General features: G+C 36.5%; 1 protein-coding gene across 2 annotated transcripts in view; it reads right to left on the reverse strand.

Moving 5' to 3' along the window:
* Window positions 1–18636, reverse strand: part of LOC106870214 (5'-nucleotidase domain-containing protein 3) — a 42428-nt gene extending 23792 nt beyond the window's left edge. For both annotated transcript variants that reach the window (XR_008263954.2, XM_014916218.3), the window contains exons 1-5: window positions 18359–18636; window positions 9272–9447; window positions 8105–8179; window positions 7154–7209; window positions 3933–4023 (exon numbers count right to left, since the gene is read on the reverse strand). Coding sequence is in view for 1 of the 2 variants with exons in the window: in XM_014916218.3 (XP_014771704.2) it covers window positions 3933–4023; window positions 7154–7209; window positions 8105–8179; window positions 9272–9447; window positions 18359–18548 (588 nt within the window). In the remaining variant the exon portion in view is untranslated. The remainder of the gene's footprint in view (window positions 1–3932; window positions 4024–7153; window positions 7210–8104; window positions 8180–9271; window positions 9448–18358) is intronic.
* Between the last annotated feature and the right edge of the window lie 4154 nt (window positions 18637–22790).

Genomic DNA, 22790 nt, shown 5'->3' on the forward strand with positions numbered 1-22790 from the left:
TGATTGATATAGGCTGGATGATAATTCATAAATGAAGTGATCTCTGAATGCTGAGCTCAAAAAGATACGATGAAGGAGTGTAGTAAGTAGTGAATAGACCTGACCAGCAAAGAAAAGTAGAGGTAAAAAAGAAATAATAATAATAATAATAATAATAATAATAGTAGTAGTAGTAGCAGAGACAACAACAGTCTCTACAACTGTCACAGGGATGAATACTAATAATTTTAATGTCGCACAAATATATCTTATGAAACAAAAAGGAAAACTACAACACTACATCAAATTCCTTGTCCTATGGTTAATCTGGAAGTGTGCCCCCCAGGAGAGAGCTGGTCTGAGGTTGAAAAGTCATCCATTGGCACAATCTCTTCTCTGAATACAAACTTGGCTGGTCACTTGAATAGGAACTGCCCCAACTTGAGCTCTCCAAGTCCACCACCACACCCACCACAGAAAGAAAAATGAAGAGGATCAAATGGACCCAAGAAGAGTATACAGAAGTAATATACACTGATTAATATGCATTAGGCAGGCCATCTGAAGAGAAACACACTGTACACTCTTATCAAATAATGGAGAACATGAAATCAAGACAGCAGACTATATGTGGAAGAAAACAAGTAAGTAAATGTTAAGAGGGATATCTTCAGAAATAAAAGGTTCACAGATAGTGAAATAACAGCAATCAAACACATAGCAGAAAATGACCTAAATATAGGGCAGAAAGGAAATAAAGAACCAGATGAAGAGAGCAACTCTCCAAGAGTTTCAGTTGAAAGAATACCATCTGACCAGAAGATGCAAATGTCTGAAGAAATAAATTGTAATGAACCTGATAAAGATAGTGAGGAAAGTGGTAAAGAAACAATATTAGAAGACTACACATCTACTGAAGAACATAGAGAGTCTATGATAGAAATGAAGCAGAAAATCCTGAATAAGCTTGCAGTTGTAAGACACACCAGTATGCATGATAGAGAAACACTTCATAAACTCTAAAATACAATCCAAAATAGAAAACAAACTAAAATTTATGGAACAGAACAATATTTTCCCACTGAACAAAAAGGATGCTGATGAAGCTCTGATGGGTGCAAAGACCAACTCTTAATCAATTGCATGATCCTTGAGAACTGTCATAACAGAAATCTCAGTTCCGCATAGATTGATTATAAAAAGGCCTTTGACAGCACACAGCATTCATGGATCTTGAAATCACAGGATATCTTTAAAATTTCTCCTGTGATTTCAAACTTCCTGAAGCACAACATGTCAATGTGGAATACAAATTTCCAGTTATACATCTGTAATGGAGTACTAACCACAAAAAATATTAATATCAACTGCGGAATTTTCTAAAGTGACTCACTTTCACCTTCAGTTGTTTGCTTAGCCCTGATACCCCTTACAAGTGAACTTAACAGAATAGGGTATGGATATAAAATTGGCGACAAAAAAATAAGTCATCTATTTTATATGGATGACTTAAAACTTTATGGCAAAGATGATAATGAGCTTGAAGGACTACTATGTACTGTGAAAGATTTCAGCGATGACATCGGGATGGAATTTGATCTTGATAAATGTGTCAAGGCCACTTTCCATAAAGGGAAATTGAAGACCTCACATTCAGTGATGCTGGATGTTGACAGTCATAAAAGAACTTGAGCATGAACAAACTTACAAATACCTCAAAATAAATGAGGGCTCTGGCATTCAACATGCAAGTATGAAAGAGATCAGGAAGGAATGTTACAGGAGAGTTCAAGCAGTCCTAAAATCCAAGTTAAATGCATATAATAAGGTGTTAGCTATAAATTCCTTAGCAGTTCCGGTTGTTATTTACAGTTTCAATGTGTTGAACTGGAATATGAGTGAAATAAGGAAGATTGACAAAAAGATCCATAAGCTGTTGACTTGCAATAAGATGCACCACCCAAAGGCAGACATAGATTGTTTTTACCTACCAAGAGCTTAAGGAAACTGAGGCTTGATCCAATTTGAAATCTCTTACAAAACCACACAATTGGCCTGGCAAAATATCTTGAAACATCTAATGACTGGATGCTAAAACTCATTGAAAACCATGAAAGATGTAAGAAACTTCATTCTGTTATGAAGGAGAGCAAAAAATTTTCAAGTGAGTTTATGCATAATATCCAGGTTGAACAGCATGATGGAAGTGCAACTGTAGTTGCAAAGAAAGTGAAATCAATAACAAAACAAAATACGTTTGAACAATTGACTGATAAGTGGGAACAAAAACCTCTGCATGACAAATATGTGACCTGTAGCAAACAAGGTAATGTAGACCAGAAGCACACCCATCAGTGGCTACGGAGCTCAAGGCTAAAGGCAGACAGTGAAGGCTTTATCTTGGCAGCTCAAGAACAGAGCTTATTGACCCAGAACTATCAAGCCAATGTGATGAAAAATGTTGTAGACCCAAAGTGCCAATACTGCAACAATGAGATTGAAACAATGGACCACCTTATCTCTGAGTGCAAGGTTTTAGCACTTGTAGAATATAAATCAAGAAATGACAGAGTTGGCCAATATCTACATTGAATAATATGTCAGCATTATAAAATCAAAACTGGTACAAGCATCACCATGAGGCTGTAACTGAAGTAGAAAATGTAACAATTCTTTGGGGCTTTCCAGTATGTACAGACTGTACCATCAAAGCAAATAAACCAGATATTCCTGTGAAAGACCAAAACAATATAGTATGTTTATTGATTGACAGAAGCATACCCTGTGACCATAATATCTTGGCAATTTGATAAGCTCAGAAAATATAAAGATTTGGTAATTGAAATTGAAAAGATGTAGCATCTCAAAACAGTTACAATACCAGTGATTGTAGGAGCACTTGGAATGATCAAAAAAAGGAACTGAAAATTATTTAAAAATGAACTCTGGCTTACCATCCATGCAGGAAGTGCAAAAGATTATCTTAACTGGTACTTCACATGTACTGAGAAGAGTATTGTCACTGTGAATTTCCTTTTCTTTTTCCCCCCTTTATTTTCTTTGTTTACTTTTTTATTTTTTCTCTCTGTCTGTCATTCTTCCCCTTTTTCTCTATCACATGACTTTGTAAATGAACAATCTGGTGTGTTTATTTTAATGGCCTACCAATGTATAGTGCATTTCTCTGCCCTAGGTGTCATGAAGACACTCAGCAGAAAATGGAAACATAGTAGTAGTAGTAGTAGTAGTTCTAAATTATACATCTTAAGAGACCTAGCCTAAAATAGATACGAGCTAGCTGAATACTAAAATGACACCAGGTCCAATACTGGGTATGTCAAGTTAATGGGTCACTGCTAAGCATTTAATTAGCTATAGTCTGCCTGATCAGAATTAAATAAGACTATTCTTCAACAAATAAAAAAAAAACACATCAACCTATTTATTTTATATCACAGTTCGTAAACAATAATGTTGTTGGTTACAGGCTTCAAAGGGACTAATTGCTGATTCACTACATTCCTGGTGACAAGAATGACAAGGAGTACCTGTAACTTGGTGTATCCCAGGGTACTTCATTCCAAATGCATCAGCTTTCTATTGTTTCTTGCTAGAATTTATATCTTTCACCAATGTATATTGATGAAAGATACACAAACATACACACACATGTACAAGCACATGCATGCATACATACACACACACACATGTATGAGCACATGCATGCATACATACACACTTGCCAAAGGTGTAGCACAGTGGTAAAGAACACAAAACCATGTGATTGTGAAGTGAACTGTTTTACCACACAGCCATACTTGCACCCTGCATATTTAACTTGGTGGATAATCGAATTAAAGAGGTTTCTTATGTAAAATAATTTATTCAGTATCTTATAGGACTCTAAGCAATAAGAAAGTTATTGAAATTAAGGTTTTATCTGAATGACTTACCGTTCCATAGAAAGTATTCATACTCTCCAGCGGTACATGTGTGCCATCATATAGCTCCTTCACTTCCTCATCAACAACTGACCTCAGACCTCTGTAAAACAGAATACGAACATAAAAGAACATGTATTTAGGGTAGGACTAACATAAACAATATCACCAATAACAACAGCTGTAATTAAAAGTCATTGAAGGATCTTCTACAGGGCTGCTCAAAATAAAGGCAAAGTTTTCCACAAATTACACCTTCTTGTTTCAAAAAATGGAAAAAGGATAATGTAGTCTTGGATATACTAGCTTTAAAAAAATGTGATGTCATGGCTGGACTATATTAGGCCATACATTTGCCTGACAAAGGTTAAGAAGAGGCTAAACAACAACAGTAATCTCATTAAAATTTAAAACCTTGTTGTATATACTTATCCTAGAGATAATTCTTTTGTTAATATCAAATAAAAAAACTCAATTCCTTTTCACATTGTATCAATATAGAAGAAGAAGAATTTTATATGAAATGCTGGCACCAGAAGACAGAACAAAGGTCTGTTGCAATAACAATAAATGACACTTTCAATCTTTTTTCCTCAAGATTAGTTATGTGTAAAGTTTCCAAACTTATTTTGACATATCATCCACCATAGGATTTTCCAAAAATTGCAGAACTCATATCTATATTTTATAGACAACCCTTATCACCTTAATTTTAATAAATAATAATTAAACTAAATACAAAATATTTTAAACAGAGAAATTTATTCATAAAAAAAAAAAGGTATATTATAATGTATTACTTCATTAAATTTGATTAAAAGACATTTTATCTTGCAGATTGAATCTTCTTTGAGAAACACTGGTCTAGAGGAAGATAGGAATGTGATGTGCCCATAGTTTTCACAGGCCCTCCAAAAGAGGTGAGGAAGTTGATGCATGTCTTGATAAACTGCACGTTGATGACCGGAGTGAATGGGGGAGAAAGAGAGAAAGAGATTGGAGCTCTTCTCTAAGATTATTGCTTGCATATAAATGATGCTGTAAATACCAATATTACCATCTTTAGTTGTGGATTCAAGTTAGCTGAATCAATGACAAAAAAGTGTTTTGGTTTAAAAACAATCTCCCCTACATGAATCCTCAAATTTCCCTCTGGAATCCTGAATCCTACTTCAAGGAGAAATTTCTTCAAGGTTAAGAATTGTAGGATGAGGTGTCATGAGCATTTTCTTTTTCTTATTGGGTCCGAAGGAAGGGAAAATGTCCATGGGCTTCAAAGGCCCTCTTAGAACAGTGATATTAATCATTGATGTTCTCAAACCTTTGCATATCAACACCTGTGGCAAAGGTATGGAGCAAGGAGGGAATTCCAGGGAGTTTGATAGTCTGGAAATGAAGGACTAGGTGTAGTGATTAGTGTAGGGCCTGGAAGACTAGATATAACAAAAGGTGATGAAAGGTGAAGGAAAGATGAGTCCAGTCGTTTCCAAGGAGTAGAGGCCAATACAACACTGGAAGAAAAGGTAGAGAGGAGAGAGTGAACTATGAGCCAAGAATTTGAATGCGTCTTTGAGTGATTTTACGCAGGTGACAAATACAAAGCATCTTAAGACATTAACAATCTAATGTTAATTAATACGAGAAAATAGTAGATTTGGGGAGATTCTGTATGTTCACTCAGCCTTCTAGTCCACCAGCCACAGAACTAGTTAGTTGATACACAGGAACTCCAAATCGTCTTCCATTAAAGTTTCTGTCTCCAGTTCTTTCTTGTTGTATGTGTTAATAAATACATCTCTAAACCTACTGCTTTTTCTACTTCCAAGTTTTCCTTCTACCGGTTGTCTTTGGTCTCTGAGTTTGTCTACCTCTTACTCTGAAGTCACTAATCATTAATCTATGTTAGGTAATACACTCTTCATTAGGGAAACATCTAATATTCACAACCATCTATCCATTCCTTTTCCTGGTGAGTAAGAAGTCTATCTGGCTTCTGTATTTACTTGACTGGTAAGTATCAGGCAGCTGCTAGCTTCCTGAAGTTAATGTTGCATACGGTTAGACCATCTGTATCACAGAACTCTGGGAGTTTTGAACCCTCTTCATTCCATATCCTTCATGTATGCCAAAGAAGCTTTTGTGATGGTCAACATTTCTCTGAATTTGTCAGCAGCAATACTGAGGTTGCAGTCATTTGTTTTGGAAGCAATCAGCAGAAGGGTCTCATACAAGTGGTCCTTTTGTTCATGAGTCTTATCTCATTTTTGTACTGAACAAACTAGTCTAAGCTTCATTATTGTATCATACAGTCTAATAATTTCAATTGCCATAGGTTCTATTTTCTGAAAACAATGTCTATTTTGTCTACCCCATCATTGTTACCCACCAAGACGAATTTGTACCTTTGTTTCTTGCCTGCAAGGAATTTGGATGAGGCTCCTTTCCATCTTACTTCTTGCACATAGCACATATCTTCTCACCTACCTTTCTTTGAACTCACCCTAGTGAGAACAGGATTTTAAGTGTTTCACCCAGGGCCATTGTTTTCTAGCTGGGTTACTTACAGGGATTAATACAGTAGATATTAATATCTATGAGTTACAGTTTTCTTTTCATCTACTCCACTGAAAATACTGTAGCAATACAGGTGAAGAGCACTACTTAAAACACCTAGAGAAAGTCACTTACTATCACTGTTACTACTACAATTGGTAGACTGCTACCACCATCACTATGCTAGTAAAAAACTCATTAGAAATTTAAAAGGTTCATTGCACAGCCAGCAAGCTTTGCTGCATCCCAAACTGCAGCTGGTTGTTCCCTTGTCAAGAGAGGATACAGTAACTTTGCAGAATTCTCCTACTTACCCATTATTCTTTAACCAAGATGGCTCTGTTAGCAGAACTCCTACCGAACAAGATTCCACCTTTATTTCTAAACTAAAGGTTATAATACTCTTGTCTACTATGTCACTGAAGTATGTTTAGAAATAAAGTTGGTGAGATATAATCCAGAAATATGCTTCAGTGACATAGTAGACAAGAGTATTATAACCTGATGGTAATCAGAGATTAAACTGATAGAAACATAGTGTGTGTGTGTGTAAATACATAAAGAGAAAGAGTTGTTTCATCTTTTAGGCTCCAAAAATTGTGATCTTATTAAAAATGACTCTTCTCAAATATTTTGACAATTAACCAGTAAAGTATTAGTAACTTGAAAACATAACATACCTGTAGACAGTTCCCAACATAATATGATGGAAAGAATCAATTTTCATTAAGAGACCCTGAAAATTAAAATGTGGAAATATTATTATCATTCATCTTAATATTATCCTTATCCTTATATAATCTTCATCTTTTACTTGTTTGTCATTAGACTGCGGCCATGTTGGGGCACTGCTTTGAAGAACTTTTAGTCAAATGAATTGACTCCAGAACTTCATTTTTTTTTAACGAACCAACTACAGTACTTATCCTATCGGTTTCTTTTGCTGAACAGCTAAGTTATGAAGACATAAACACACCAACACCAGTTGTCAAGTTGTTTTGGGAGACAAACACAGACACAAGGTCACACACACACACACACACACACACATACACACACACATATACGATGGGCTTCTTTCAGTATCTATCCACCAAATCCACTCACAAAGCCTTGGTCAACCTGAAGCTATAGTAGAAGATACTTGTTCAAGGTTTCATGCAGTGAGACTGAACTTGGAGCCATGTGGTTGGAAATCAAGATTCTTACCATACAGCTATGCTTTCACTTTTTTTATATCTCTGTCTTTTTTTTATATCTTTTTTTTTTTCTGAATCTGTTATCACTTCTAATCAGTGTTTTTAGCTATATACCTTACCTAATGCAATCAGTTGATATGTATTATTGAAAAATGAGTGAAATGGATAAGAAAATATCATTGAATGGTGGTAATTATAGTAGATATAAAATCAAAGTTCACTGAAGAAAGCTGAAATTAAGAGCCAATCAGCTAAAATTCCATTATAACTTTTGGTACTAAAATTAGTAAATAAAATAACTGATGTAATCACTATGTTACATAGAATAATGTGTCACCTGAAAAATCTGATATTAGGCAAGACTAATAATATATGATATTCTACTACTAAAATCTAAATACTATAAACATTAAATAGAAGAGTAGCACTTACTTTTCGGACATCATAGTGAAGTCCACGGACAGCAAAGTTAGGATCATATTTCATTTCACGCAGGCCCTCAGGATACTGTAAAACATGAAAATTATTTTTCACATTAGTGTGATAAATTGAATAAGCATGATATGTATGCATTTTATTCTTGGTAAGTAAATATATTGTACTTAGACATGGATAATGCAAATGTTAGGTAATGGATTTTATGAATTTTACTGAACTGATCATATAACTGAACAGAAATAATTGGTGCTAACAAAAAGGAAATTATTGGTGAATAACAAAAAATTTTCAATAGCAACTTTCAGTGTCCATAAAATAAAATATCAGGCGTGAAAATAGAGCAAAATGATCATCTGTGAAAGAATTCACAAAGGAATAATTTATAATATACATCATCATCGTCCTCATTATCGTCAAAACACAATTCAAATATTTATTAAGTACTTTTCTAATATGAAACAACATTCTTGTTTTCACAGTAATTGACTATTTAGTTTTGATAGGAAATTGATAATGTGATTAGACATATTAGTTCTCTTCGAGTTATTTCATTTGATAAATTAAATATTTAGTAATGAAGGAAGAACTCATACAATGCATGTGAGTTAATGTTAAGAAATAAAAAGAAAAAGAAAAGAAATATTCTACAGAGCCAAAGGAAATTATAAATACATCCCATGAAACTCTTATCTGTCTCTCATAGTCACCTTCTACCTTGACTTCACATCTCTCTCCCTCTCTTTCTCTCTCTCTCTGTCTCTCCCCCTCTCTCTTTCCAGGTGGGCAAATCATGTACACACCTCGTCAGCAAGACATCTGCTCCTGTTCCTGTCCCTGTTTCTTATCCCATAATTCTATTCCCGAATCAGTTGAAGAGTTTTGTCTTGCAAGTACTTGGTGACCTCACCAGGGCTGGCACCACATGAAAAAGCACCCTGTACACTCTGTGAAGTGACTGGTATAAGGTAGGACGCCCAGCTGTAGAAACCATGCTAAGGCAGACATAAGAACTTAACACAGCCCACTGGCTCATTTGTTCAAGTCGAACCATCCAACCTATGCCAGCATGGAAAAAGGGACATTCAATGATAATGATGATACAGGCAGGTGTGAATGACATGAATCACTGTTGATTAGTGAAATATATAAAGTGTATATTACCTTACTATTATAGACCAATGAATCTCTGCCCAAATCATAGATGAGATCATGTAATTCTGGTGTGTAAGATGCCAATGTATAGTCATAGTCAAATCCATAAACTTCAATTTCCTGAAGCTGTACTTCATTATTGGCAAAAATTGCTTTTCTGTTGACATTAGCAGGAAGATCATAATCTGAAATAATAACAGAAATTAAACAGAAAAAAAGGAAAAAAACCAAAACAATAAAATTTAATCTAACTAATATTCCTCTTTGAAAGTGTTGACATTTATTCCACACATACATTTTGAGAAACATTGAAGAACAGTGGCTCCTTCAAGCTCAATTTTTTACTGAACTTTATAGTTACTGAAGAGAAAGAAGCTATTTTCAAAAGCTACACCAATGATGCTAAGATATCAAAGGCATTAAAATGGTCTGAAGATATTAAAAGCCTACAGAAGAACTTTAGTCATCATTATATAGCATCTGTTTTCCATACTGGCATTGTCTGGCTGGAACTGGTAAGCTGGAGAGCTGCACCAGGCTCCAGTAAAAGGCACTCGTGCCAGTTACATGTAAAGGGCACCTGGTACATACTGTGAAGTGGTTAGTGTTAGGAAGGGCATTGAGCTGTAGAAAACAAGCCAATTTCAGTGCTGTTTAGATATGAATTGAATAAAATAGTATAAAATTCAATGCAGGGAAGCTTCAAGTCCTGCAATATTGTACAAACAAGGATACAGGGAGAAAGGAAATTGTTATACTAGTCAGGATCTATATAGTATCTTGAAACTATACTGAATAGTAGTACCTTGTTCTACATGCAGAAGACTGGAAGCATGGAACTTAAGGAAATTTAAACTGATCCAGTATTAGAACCTGGTTCAGGAATTCCAAGGTTTTGAAGAGTGTGGAACCACCTCTTAGCCACTATTGCTCCCAATCCTATTTGTTTCCACTAAATAATCGGGACGTCTTGTCCTGATTATTTAGTAGATATTTGTTCTTAATTATTTAACTAACAGCTTAGGTTAAGTGCTTGCACAAAACTGTTTTGGTTCCATGAATCAAATGAATTATTAGATGTGATAAACAACTGAGATTATATTCACTGAAATGAGGAGAGTGATATACAGTCAATCATGCCTAGAAAGTCCAGAAGAGACTGGTACTAAAATTTGGACAACACCAGTACAGTACTCACCTATGAAGCTCTCTGTTATGAGTTTTACACTCTTTTGTATATGAATGACCTGCTTAGTGTAACTTTAACAACATGTACTCCTCTGCAGAAAATACTACTCTTCACTAACAGATGTCATCTACACACAAACAAGATAACTCTGTACTGACTTTATGAGGATTTACTTAATGATGATGATGATGGCAGTTTCTTCATGTCTGAAGACCATGAGGAAGAGCAGCAGACCCTCACATGTCTTTGTAAGGTCATCAACACAGAGAAGCTCCCAGGGGCATCCTGTCTTGAATTCCTCTGTTATTGCCTGGAGGACTATGATGAATAAGAGGGGACTGAGGACTGATCCTTGGTGGACCCTACCTCTACTTGTTGCCAACCCTCACCTTACTGACAGCATCCTACACATAGCTTGTACAGTTCTCACTAACCACTCATCTATCCCTAATTTCTGCATTGACCACCAGATAAGGGATCGGGAGACTCTATCAAAGGCTTTCTCTATGTCAACGAAAGCCAGGTACAGAGGTTTATCTTTAGCTAGGTATTTCTCCTGCAGCTGTCTTACCAAAAATATAGCATCAGTGGTGCTTTTCCCTGGCACAAACCCAAACTGCATCTCATCTAAACTGACTCTCTCCCTAATTAGTTGGGCTATGACCCTCTCCGTGACTTTTATTACCTGATCCAACAATTTGATACCTATGTAATTATTTGTATCTAATGCATCACCTTTACCAGTGTAGCAGTTGACCATGTTGCTGCTACACCAGTCATTGGGTATGACTCTTTCATGTATCACCTGATTGACTATACGGGTGACTAGACTATAGCCGACAGCTCCAGGGGGCTTTCCCTGTCTTCATACCCTTAATTGCTTTATCTATCAAGGTACTGTCAATTTGGATAGCTGGTCCCTCTGTTGGGTCAACATTCAGCAGACACTCTTTCTTCCATTCATTCTCTTCATTTAGAAAACTTTCAAAGTGGCGTCTCCAAGTCTCTCTCTTTGCAGCCTCATTAAATGCAAGTGAGCCCTCATCCATGCGGACACATTTCTCTCCTATGACATCACGATTCTCTCTTACACACTGTCTTGCAACACAAAACACTTCAAGTCTTTGGTCCTCACAATGCAGAACATTGGCAAATTTTTTCTTATCTGCTTCCCCTCTGGCTAAATAAACTTGTCTCCTAGCTTCCTTTCTGGCAGTCTGATACATGTGATAGAATTGGGTATTTGAATTCTTAACTAGAGCTATAACCAGCAGTTTTCGGTCAACCAAACTGTGACAAAATTAGATAAATGAATGAATAAATGAGAATAATAAATGAGTGTGAAAGAGAGGGAGAAAGAGGGAGAGTTGGATTAAGCAAAGGAATCTTAAGTTTTTTCTCTAAACATACGGCATGGAAGACAAAACTGTATTTACATAGGTAGATAATGAAATAGATAGATAATGAAATGAAATAATAAAGTAATTATAATCTGCACTGAAAAAGAGGTTTTAGATGTGTGCTAGGTTGGAAAGCAAAGTTGCTTATCTAAACATCTTCTGGTTTCTACTCCATGTGGTGAGGTATTAAAATATGAGGTAGGGGAATCTGAAAGAGCTAGTTTATATAGGGTGGGGTGGGAGGAGTGGAGGTAAAGTGTTGGGAAAAGCAAGTGGTTAACGAAACTGAGAGAGAGGAAGAGAGAGAGAGAGAGAGAGAGAGACCAGAATTAAGCTAGTCAAAGACAGAGCATGAGGAGACGGAATTTTGGGATTTAGGGCAACATAATTGAACAAATGGGTTTAACATTGCCAGAGTAAAAGAATAGTAATTCTGATAATGAGATAGAATTGGGCAACGCAAAGCAGCAAAAACTCAGGCTGCCGGTGTGAGAAAATATTAATGATAATAATGAGATATAATGTTCAAGCAAGTCCAGCCTTCCTTATTTATGGAGTGTGTCCATTTCTTTTATTGTATTTAAATACATTTAATTCAAAATAAGGAAGTGCCAAAGGGAAATACCAGATAAATGAGTGTGTGTGGGTGTGTACACAAATTACTGCAAACTTACTTTTCCATTGCTTTCATATTTGGAGCATTAATCCGTTGCAAAGTGGACTGCATATCAGACACACCTTTGTTTAAGGCATCTCGAGCCTTGCTATAGTAGAAGGCAATTGCCTAAGGTGCCATGCAGCGGGACTAAACCCAGAACCATGTGGCTGGGAAGCAAGCTTCTTACCACACAGCCACTTCTACGCCTATATATATATAAAGTGTAGTATATTGCCACTTAAGTGTCGCTGACCCCTAGGGGTGGATGTTACTGTTGCTTTTAGCCCCAGGAGGACATCTCCTCCAGCTGGCTTATCGACACACGACTGTGTCCTGTTTGTCAAGGGAAGTTATCCCTCTCACCTCGATCTGCAGCACGAACGTATCCGGATTTCAGGGTTATTTCCCTTCGTCGGCGCCCGATAGCTGCTGACCTTGGCGAGAGAGACAAAAACCTGGCAATCTTATATCTTCTTTTCCAGTGAAATTCTTCACTGATATCGAAAAGGTGAAAACAAGCAATGTTAATTCTCTAAATGAAGTATTAACAGTAACTGCACGATAAAGTGTAGTATATTGCCACTTAAGTGTGGCTGACCCCTAGGGGTGGATGTTACTGTTGCTTTTAGCCCCAGGAGGACATCTCCTCCAGCTGGCTTATCGACACACGACTGTGTCCTGTTTGCCAAGGGAAGTTATCCCTCTCACCTCGATCTGCAGCACGAACGTATCCGGATTTCAGGGTTATTTCCCTTTGTCGGCGCCCGATAGCTGCTGACCTTGGCGAGAGAGACAAAAACCTGGCAATCTTATATCTTCTTTTCCAGTGAAATTCTTCACTGATATCGAAAAGGTGAAAACAAGCAATGTTAATTCTCTAAATGAAGTATTAACAGTAACTGCACGATAAAGTGTAGCATATTGCCACTTAAGTGTGGCTGACCCCTAGGGGTGGATGTTACTGTTGCTTTTAGCCCCAGGAGGACATCTCCTCCAGCTGGCTTATCGACACACGACTGTGTCCTGTTTGCCAAGGTTTTTGTCTCTCTCGCCAAGGTCAGCAGCAATCGGGCGCCGACGAAGGGAAATAACCCTGAAATCCGGATACGTTCGTGCTGCAGATCGAGGTGAGAGGGATAACTTCCCTTGGCAAACAGGACACAGTCGTTTTATCATGGCTACCAAATAATTGTCATATATGTATGTATGTATATATGTATGTATGTATGTATGTATGTATGTATGTATGTATGTATGTATGGATGGATGTATGTATGCATGTATGTATGCATGCATGTATGCATGCATGCATGCATGTATGTATGTATTAAAGAAAGCAAAATTTTTTTAAAAATGATAAAAGCAAAAGGCTAAATGGATGTGTATGTATAAAAGAATTCAGTACTCAGTATTTTGGCTACAATGGTTAAAGGTTAAAAGTTCAATTATTTTTGATAGTGGCTTGGTTGAGGTCTTTGTATTTATGTGTATGTTTGTATGTATATATATATATTTTATTTTGTAGGGAATTGTATAAATGCACACATGTGTACACGTGTATGTGTGTGTGTGTGTATAGTAGGAGAGAGAAAGTTGGGGGAGGTGAGATAAAATTTCTTGTCTCTTGTTCAAAATGGCACCCATTCAGGTTTTGGACAAGCACAAACACACACACACAAGGGGCTATAGTAGGAGACATTTGGTGTCACACAGCGGTGCTAAATCCTAAAACATATAGCTAAGGAACAAAGTTCTTGCCACACAGACAGGACTGTGTCTTACAACAGAGCTTATTGAAAAAAAAAAAAAATCAGTGAGTATATAACCAGCTTCCAAAAAATTCTAATTAACAATTATTATTAATTTGCATTTTATGCATATCTCTTTTAGCACAACATGCAATGAATAAAAGTTTCTTTGAGATTTTGTTAAATTTCTTTACGATTTTTGCCAGAATATTTTTAAAAGGCATAATTTAGATGTAGTTTAAATTTATAGTTTAACAACACCCAACTCGATTTTGGTGAGAAACAATGTTTTTTCCTTGTGCTATCAACTAATCTCATCTCCTAATATACTGCAAAGACCTTTTTCCACCAAAATCAGAGTGGGATGGGCCCTCAGAATCCTCCTCTAACCATGGAGTTTTTTTTTTACATTTGCTGTCAGCTAATCTTGGCACCTAGTATACTGCAAAGGACCTTTTTCCCCTTTGCAGCATATTAGGAGATCAAAATAGTGTCTATTTTTTATGCCTAATAACTGCTATTTCTAACATATTAAACAACCACATTAAGGACCAGCTACCTTTGCATTTATTTAAAAGAGAGAGAAAATTGCTTTACACAACAAATTCCGATATAATCATAATCTATACCATCTGAGACGTATATAGGTAGAAAATTTTATTAACAAATTATCCATGTTTCAGAAAGTTCCCACACACATATATATATACATATATACATACACATATAAATATGTACATAATATGTGTATGTATAAAGCACCCACTACACTCTCGGAGTGGTTGGCGTTAGGAAGGGTATCCAGCTGTAGAAACTCTGCCAGATCAGATTGGAGCCTGGTGTAGCCACCTGGTCCACCAGTCCTCAGTCAAATCGTCCAACCCATGCTAGCATGGAAAGCGGACGTTAAACGATGATGATGATGATGATATATATATATATGCATATCATCATCATCATTATTTAACGTCCGTTTTCAATGCTGGCATGGTTTGGATGGTTTGACAGAGGCCAACATGCCAGGGGCTACGTCTGGCACCCATTTGGTTTGGCATGGTTTTATGGCTGGATGCTCTTCCTACCATCACCACTTTACAGCTTGGACCTAGTGTTTTTCATGGCATTGCACGGGAGCATGGTTTTAACGGCTGGATTTCCTTCCTAATGCCAGGCTTTTACATGGCATCACACAGTAGCATAGTTTCAATGGTTGGATACCCTTCCTAACACCACCACTTTACAGCATGGGGTGGTTACTTTTACACGACACCAACGCGGTACCATATGTATATATACATATATATGTATGTATGTATTATATGTGTGTGTATATATATATATATATATATATATATATATGCACATACACATCATATACGCACACATACATACACATACATACATACACACATATATACGCATACCACATACACACACACACACATTATACTCTGTTTTAAATAAACTGAAAGGCAGCCTGTCCTTAATGTGGCTAATAATAGCAGTTATTAAACATACAAAACAGCCACTATTCTGATCACCTAATATGCCGCAAAGGGGGAAAAAGTTCTCTGCAGGAGGCGAGATTAGCTGATAGCACCTGACAACAAAACAAGGAAAAACAAAAATAACTCCAAGGTGGGTGGGAGGGAATTTTCGAGGTGCAAGTTGACTGGCAACCTGGGGCCCACTAAAATTGTTCCCAATAGGACCCCACACCTCCTACGACCGTTTTGGTGACCGGGTGCTAAACTACATCCTGAAAGTTATGAGGGTAGAAAAACGGATCGTGTGAATTTTCGGAAAGTCCTCCCCACCCACCACCCCTTCGGAAAGTCCTCCCCACCCCCCACCCCTTCGGAAATTTTTTTCCCCAGAAATGTAATTATAATCGTAATTTGTGTCATTTGAACGAAGTTTCTATAAAATGTCATTAATATATGTCTATTTCCCTGAAAGTTATGAGGGAAAAATTCGATCTTGTGAATTTTCCGAACGTCCTCTCCCCATCACCCCACGTTGGTTTGCGCAATTTTTTTTTTTTGTTTTTGCATATTCGTTTTCTACACAGTTTTTAACACCTAGCATGCTGGTTTCTTTTTTTGTTTTCGTTAACGTTGGCGGTTCTAAATAATAAATAGCGCAAAGAGGTAATTTGTATTTATTCTACCCTGTCTTTGTAGCATTTAGGGAAAAGGTACGTTCTGCTATATAAGATCAGAAAATTTGTAGGAACATGAGACATCTTCAAGCTAGAAGTTAGTACCTTTTATTTGAAGACAGTAAATACTGGTCTTTTGCTCTACAGTTACAATTATAATCAACTTCTTTCACTGAAAAAGCTGTAAAAAGTTATATTTATGTGTATGTGTGTGTGTGTGTGTACGGGGTGACGGGAATGTGTGTGATAGGCACGATAGAACAAGAGGTAAGCTCTCAACTAGTTGAGACGGTGATCACGTTCAATCCTGGTTGAAGATATTTCACGTCCTTATGCAACTAATGATCTTGGGAAAAGTCCCAATGTCCACTAGAATATGAATCAAAAAGAAAAATATTACATTTGAGCATTAAAATTAATGTATCAAGCTAACGAGAAATCATTATACGGTTACACGATCTGTTAGAAACAACAGTCCAATCTCCCTTAAATCACACCATACAGACATGCGAAAAGAATGATACACTAGGTACAACGTCGTCCTGGGACAGACACGGCTTAAACGTTATTTGAAGAGCCACTACATTATACGACACCTCACTACATTACACCTTTAACGACGGAGTCTCTATGCTTTCAAACTCCGGCTGTCTGAAAACAGGGAAGGCAGGCAAAATACATCAACCAAAACAGTCCTAGATAACACAAAAACAGACGAGATTGTTACAGTTGGAATGCCTTTTGATTACAAGTTTGCTCAATAAGAGTTAAACTGGTGCTCAATAAACCACCACACACACACAATCAACAAAAGACCACAGGTCTGTGGATTGTTACTATCTTTTGCTCGACCCACACTAACCTAGGATTAAGCATCAACTGGAAAGAATAAATGGCTAATCCAAACACCATAAACATTACATGTTAACAGATTAATGGGGTGAGTCGTAATTCATCGAAAGAATAAATGGCTAATCCAAACACCATAAACATTACATGTTAACAGATTAATGGGGTGAGTCGTAATTCATCGAAAGATGATAACCTGGAAAGTTAACAGCGTGAAAGATAATTGAGAAAAAGTGAATCCCAGTTGTATTAAAATAAAAAAGCCTTTTTAATAGAAATGCTAGTTTTCATTATTTTATTATAATGTGTACTAAGCAGGCATAAGTTACTTGGTACGCAGAATCTGCGCTCACAGTTTCAATTCCAAGTGAAAGTATTTCATTCACTTCACATCCAAACACATATTTCTCTTCCTTTAAATGTTCATGCCTATATGATGAGCAATAAATTTCCTCATATTAATTAGTCGAATGTTTCAGTAAAATAGAACATAAACAGCAACTATTATTCTTAATTGAACACAGGCAAGTATATTTAAAGTCTTGCTCAGTGACGCCACATCACTTGATGAATGTTAAAATACAATGCTCCAATAAATCGAGTAGAATATAAATATTATAAACCAAAATGAATTCGAAAATCAATGAAAATATTTTAAAGGATAAAATCCCTACAAAAGGATGATCGAAGACATAGTAAAAAGGGTTTATAAATGTCCTTGGTATTAAAAGTGACCTTTCAATATGACAGCAGGGAATCTAACGAAGAGTTTGTACCATACTTATCTTCATATTTATTTCTAAGTAGAGTGCTACATTAAATATCACACTTGATAATAACATCAATACTAATCGGTAACTGAATTTAAAAACAATTAGCGACTGTGCCACAAACTATCCAGTAACATGACTTTCATAAAAAAAACAGCAGTTTAAGCAAATCAGATTGTTTACTATCAGGAGTTTGTAGAAGGGAAGGTTATATTTTCTTTGTTATTCTTTACGTCATTTCAGTCTCTGAAAAACTAAATAAAACGGTTATCTTCGCATTAATATAGACTGAAGGATTGTGAAAAATATTTGTAAACATACCTTTTAACTGAACCTTCCGTTGTTCATAGATTGCTTTCAGGTAGAGGCGGTCTTTCTTCTGAAGACACTTATTCGAAACGTATAGATTCCTAGTGTTTATATATGTGATTTTCAGTCGGCCTGATAAATGTCCAGAATGAGCCGTGCGACGAGACAATCGACACAATCTAACGCACATCCAGCTAAACATGATGCCTCAGAGGGTCGTGGAAAGAATAAGCGTCAAGTCAGAGCAACAACACTACGACGTGCTTGACTTGTTGGATAACCTCAATGTCGATTTGAACGTTTACATGTTATTAAGCAAACACGTGTAAACTAACAGTCCAAAAACAAAAATTCATTTCAGAAACCAGAGAGCTTTTACCTAGTCACTCGATCCAGTAGAAATAGAAGTCAAACCCTTCTCATATCCAACTCTGCCGTCTTAGGGGAAAAAGTAATATATCCAGTCTGGAGCTCCTGCGATCAAAGTACTGTTCAAAGGAAATAATAAATGAAAGCATCGGAGGATTTTTTTTCATCGTAATGTCACTGTAATAATTTCTTTGTTATCCTGAAGTAAACTTGAAGCCTTATTTTTATATTTATTGTTTTTTGTCGCCATTTCGAGGGATTTTTTCTACTTTGTCTTATTTTACTTTATTTATAATGATTGTTTTTTTTCTCATGTCTATGTAGTTTTGTAATGTATGAAGTTGTATGTATCTTGTTTTAGTTTGTTGTTTATTAAACTCCAATGTCAGCTCAGATCCAGTTGTCCTTATGAGTAATAGCCCTCCAACTCTGGCCATTCCATTTTTTCGTCATCGAAGACTACTCATTGGAACCTTTTTTTTTTAATTCTTTCTTAAAGGCGGTTACTGTTGAGTGTAGGTTTGCCGGATCAATTTCATAAAAATGTAGCACAAAATCCTCAAATTGCAACTGTTTATATTAGTAAGTAGCTGAAAATGAAAGTTTTGTTAGTAAACTTATACTTGGTTCAGCCATTGGACTATGGTCATGCTGGAGCACAGCCTTAAAGTGTTTAGTTGAGCAAATCACCTCAGTACCTTTACAAAAATTTTGTATAGTCTGGTACTACTTCTATTGCTTTCTTTTGCCGAACTACTAGGTTACGGGGATGTAAACAAAAACACCGGTTGTCTAACGGTGGGAGACGTCAAACACGTTAATATACACAGAGATACACTCATATGTACATACAACGGATTTTCACACAATTTCCACCTACCAGATTCTCTTACACAGCATTGGTAGGCCCGGGGCTATAGTAGAAGATACTTACCTAAGGTGCTGCGCTGTGGAACCGATTCCGAAATCACATGGTTACAAAGCGAGCTTCTTAATCACACATCCTGATGTATGTATTTGTATTACGTAGTCGTGGGGAGCGTAGAGTCAACTCTTAATCACTATAATTTCTAGGATCATTCTGACCCGGAACAGTTATACCAGTCAGGGTCCCATCTATGGGTTAAATGGGTTTCCTAGGAGGCTCTCGTTATTTTTGCAATGCTGTTGGGAAGGCAGCTTCTGACATATAACTTGCAATCAAAATAGTACCAGTCATCTTGCAATGCTTATCACTGGTGACCGAGAGAGTGGTGAAAATGTTATACAAGCTTTTGTCACTTAAATCCAATGGCGTACAGATGTCTTGCTGTTATTCAATGTGAGATGGCTATCGTCTGACAAGATGAGGCAATCAGCATCATGTTATTGATGTCAGTGGGCAGTGATGAAAATGAGTTTTTGAAAGTAAAGTCTTACTAAAGAAGTATTTCTTCGACTGATAAATACTAGATCACCTTCAAATATACTAGTAGCATTATTTTGTCACCTCCCTCTTTATCATTGAGATGACGCTAGACTTTGCACCAATAACACTGTGTAACAACATTTTTTATTGCTTTTTCTTTTAGTTTTTGGTCACTAAGTATTATTTCCTATTTGCTTCTATCTGGAAATCAAAGGAAATGATTACTGTTCCCTTTGAACTTTACTTTTGTGACCTGGGCATCAATGTTTTGAAATTGACTTATTTTCCATTACATTTCAGACAGATTCAACACCTGGTTGCTGAAGCAGAAATATCGTAGCAAGTATTCTGCTCCATACCACAGATTTGCTTGTTAGTTGTTTGACCGTAACCTCTTGAGCATGTCCCTTAGTGGCTGACAATATGTGCTTCTGTGATCAGGAGTAGTCGGAGAGCATCATAGCCATATGTTGAGAGAGATTCTTTGGGGTTTGAATAAATGTAACAAAAACAAAGTTTGAAGGAAGTATTAGCCATTTTTCATAGTTTCTAGGATTAACCAAGTAGGAAATATCAGTTGCTACAAAAATTGTGTTATGCAATGTGCTTCTTTCTTTGTCATGGTGTTGGACAAATTAAAAAATTTGGAAAACATCTCAGTTTTATTAAGCATGATAATTTTTGTTGCCCTTTTCAATCTTCTGTTCTAAAGGGAGCCTGGTCCCTATTCCCATGAGAAACACTCTGCTAAGATCCAAAAAGACTGAGTAGGAAAAGGAGGCAGGTTAAATGCCACAAGCCCTCTTCCCATGAGCTGAAAAAGTTGGAGAATGCCTTTTATGTGTCACCAGCACTGACCACAATCACAATTTCACTTAGCTTGGACATGTCTTCTCAAGCACAGCAAATCACCAGAAGTCTCAGTCACTTGTTATCACCTCCATGAAACTTATATAATGAAATTAATGATATTGGACCTTGGTGCCTCATCATTATCAGTCATGCTACTGCTCACTCATAACACAATGTCCTTCTCATATTCTAATTCTGACAAGGATTTTTAGGGGGCAGAATTTGTTTAAAATATAACTATTATATTTGGTTTATCCCTTTAGCCTTCAGATTTCTCTGTCAAATGTAATGCTTATTTATTCACATTGATAACAATTAATCATGCATTACCTTGTAGCTTTGGGATTTCAATGATGTGATCGTTTATTTTTAGGATAATATTGTAGGGTATGTGTGACAGGCAGATCTGGCCAGTTTGGAGATAAAACAGGTAGAATATTTTGGTTTGAATGTGACTAGTTTAAATGCTAAAAGGTTAAATATTTTATTTCTTAGAAAAATTTCAACCTAAACTCTAAATTCCCATCCTCACCACATAGTACACCCTTATCATCTTCTATCCTCTTATGAGTTCACAATGTTCCTAACAGGTTAGAATTTACCTTTTTTTTCTGTTATCTAATGGCAGTCAAAAGTCCAGTTGGCTATGACCAGGTTCTTGACCTCTATTGAATAATAGAATAAAAACACAAACAAGAGAGAACAAACAAAGTCACACTTGAAATTCTTAGAGCCTAAAATAATCTCTGCACATACCATCTTCATATTCTCATACTGCAAGCTAACAAGAGAGTCTGTGTATGGTCATTTGATCTGCTGGAAATGTAGCCAAATCTCCCTGAGATCACTCTTACTGTCTTAAGAAAGAAAGAAAAGTACATATTAGATAATGCAACTAGAGATGCCTTTCAAAGATAGGATCTTTTGTCTTTTACTTGTTTCAGTCATTAGACTGTGACCATGCTTGGGGTACCACCTTGAATTTTAGTCAAACGAATTGATCAAAGCACTTATTATTTATTTAAGCCAGGTACTTATTCTGTTGGTCTCTTTTACTGAACCTTTAAGTTATGGGGATGTAAACACACCAACACCAGTTGTCAAGTGTTGGCAGGGGACAAACACAGACTTAAACACACATACATATGCGATGGGCTTCTTTCAGTTTCCATCTATCAAGTCCACTCACAAGGCTTTGGTCAGCCTGAGGCTATAGTAGAACTGGTCCAAAGGTGTCACACAGTCGCACTGAACCTGGAGCCATTTGGTTGGGAAGCAAACTTCTTATCACTCAGCAATGCCTGCACCTATAGGATGGTCTCGATCAATAAATTTGCTTGATCAGCTTGACCTGGGGTTAAACAACAACAGTTCAAATCAAATCCCCAAAATCTGGAAATTTTCTTAATTTTAATGACCAACAAAAAGTTAATCAAAGCAGCATCACACAAATCCATCATCCTCCCATGCACACCCTAAAAGATTTATCCTTGATGTCACCATCCCATACATCCTCTCCCTAACTTACTACATGGATCCAGGTCACAAAACTCAACCATGTTTTTCACAAACATTATACAAAGCATATGAAAGCCATAATTTTCTGTACAGAGTAACACAAGGCTCAATTGTCTTACCCATTCCCTGTAACTCACCTGAACTCAACTTGATAAAAAACCATGATCTTCTTCCATCAGTTTTCAGATGTAGTTGTTATTCAATGACTATAGCATTACATCAACCATTTTAGAAATTGGCTCAGATAGTCTAAAACAAGCACCTGAAGACTAAAAGTGGCATTCAATGGACATCAAA

Source organism: Octopus bimaculoides, chromosome 4 (genome assembly GCF_046866305.1).
Source record: "Octopus bimaculoides isolate indiv1 chromosome 4, ASM4686630v1, whole genome shotgun sequence".
In the NCBI taxonomy this organism is placed as follows: Eukaryota; Metazoa; Mollusca; class Cephalopoda; order Octopoda; family Octopodidae; genus Octopus; species Octopus bimaculoides.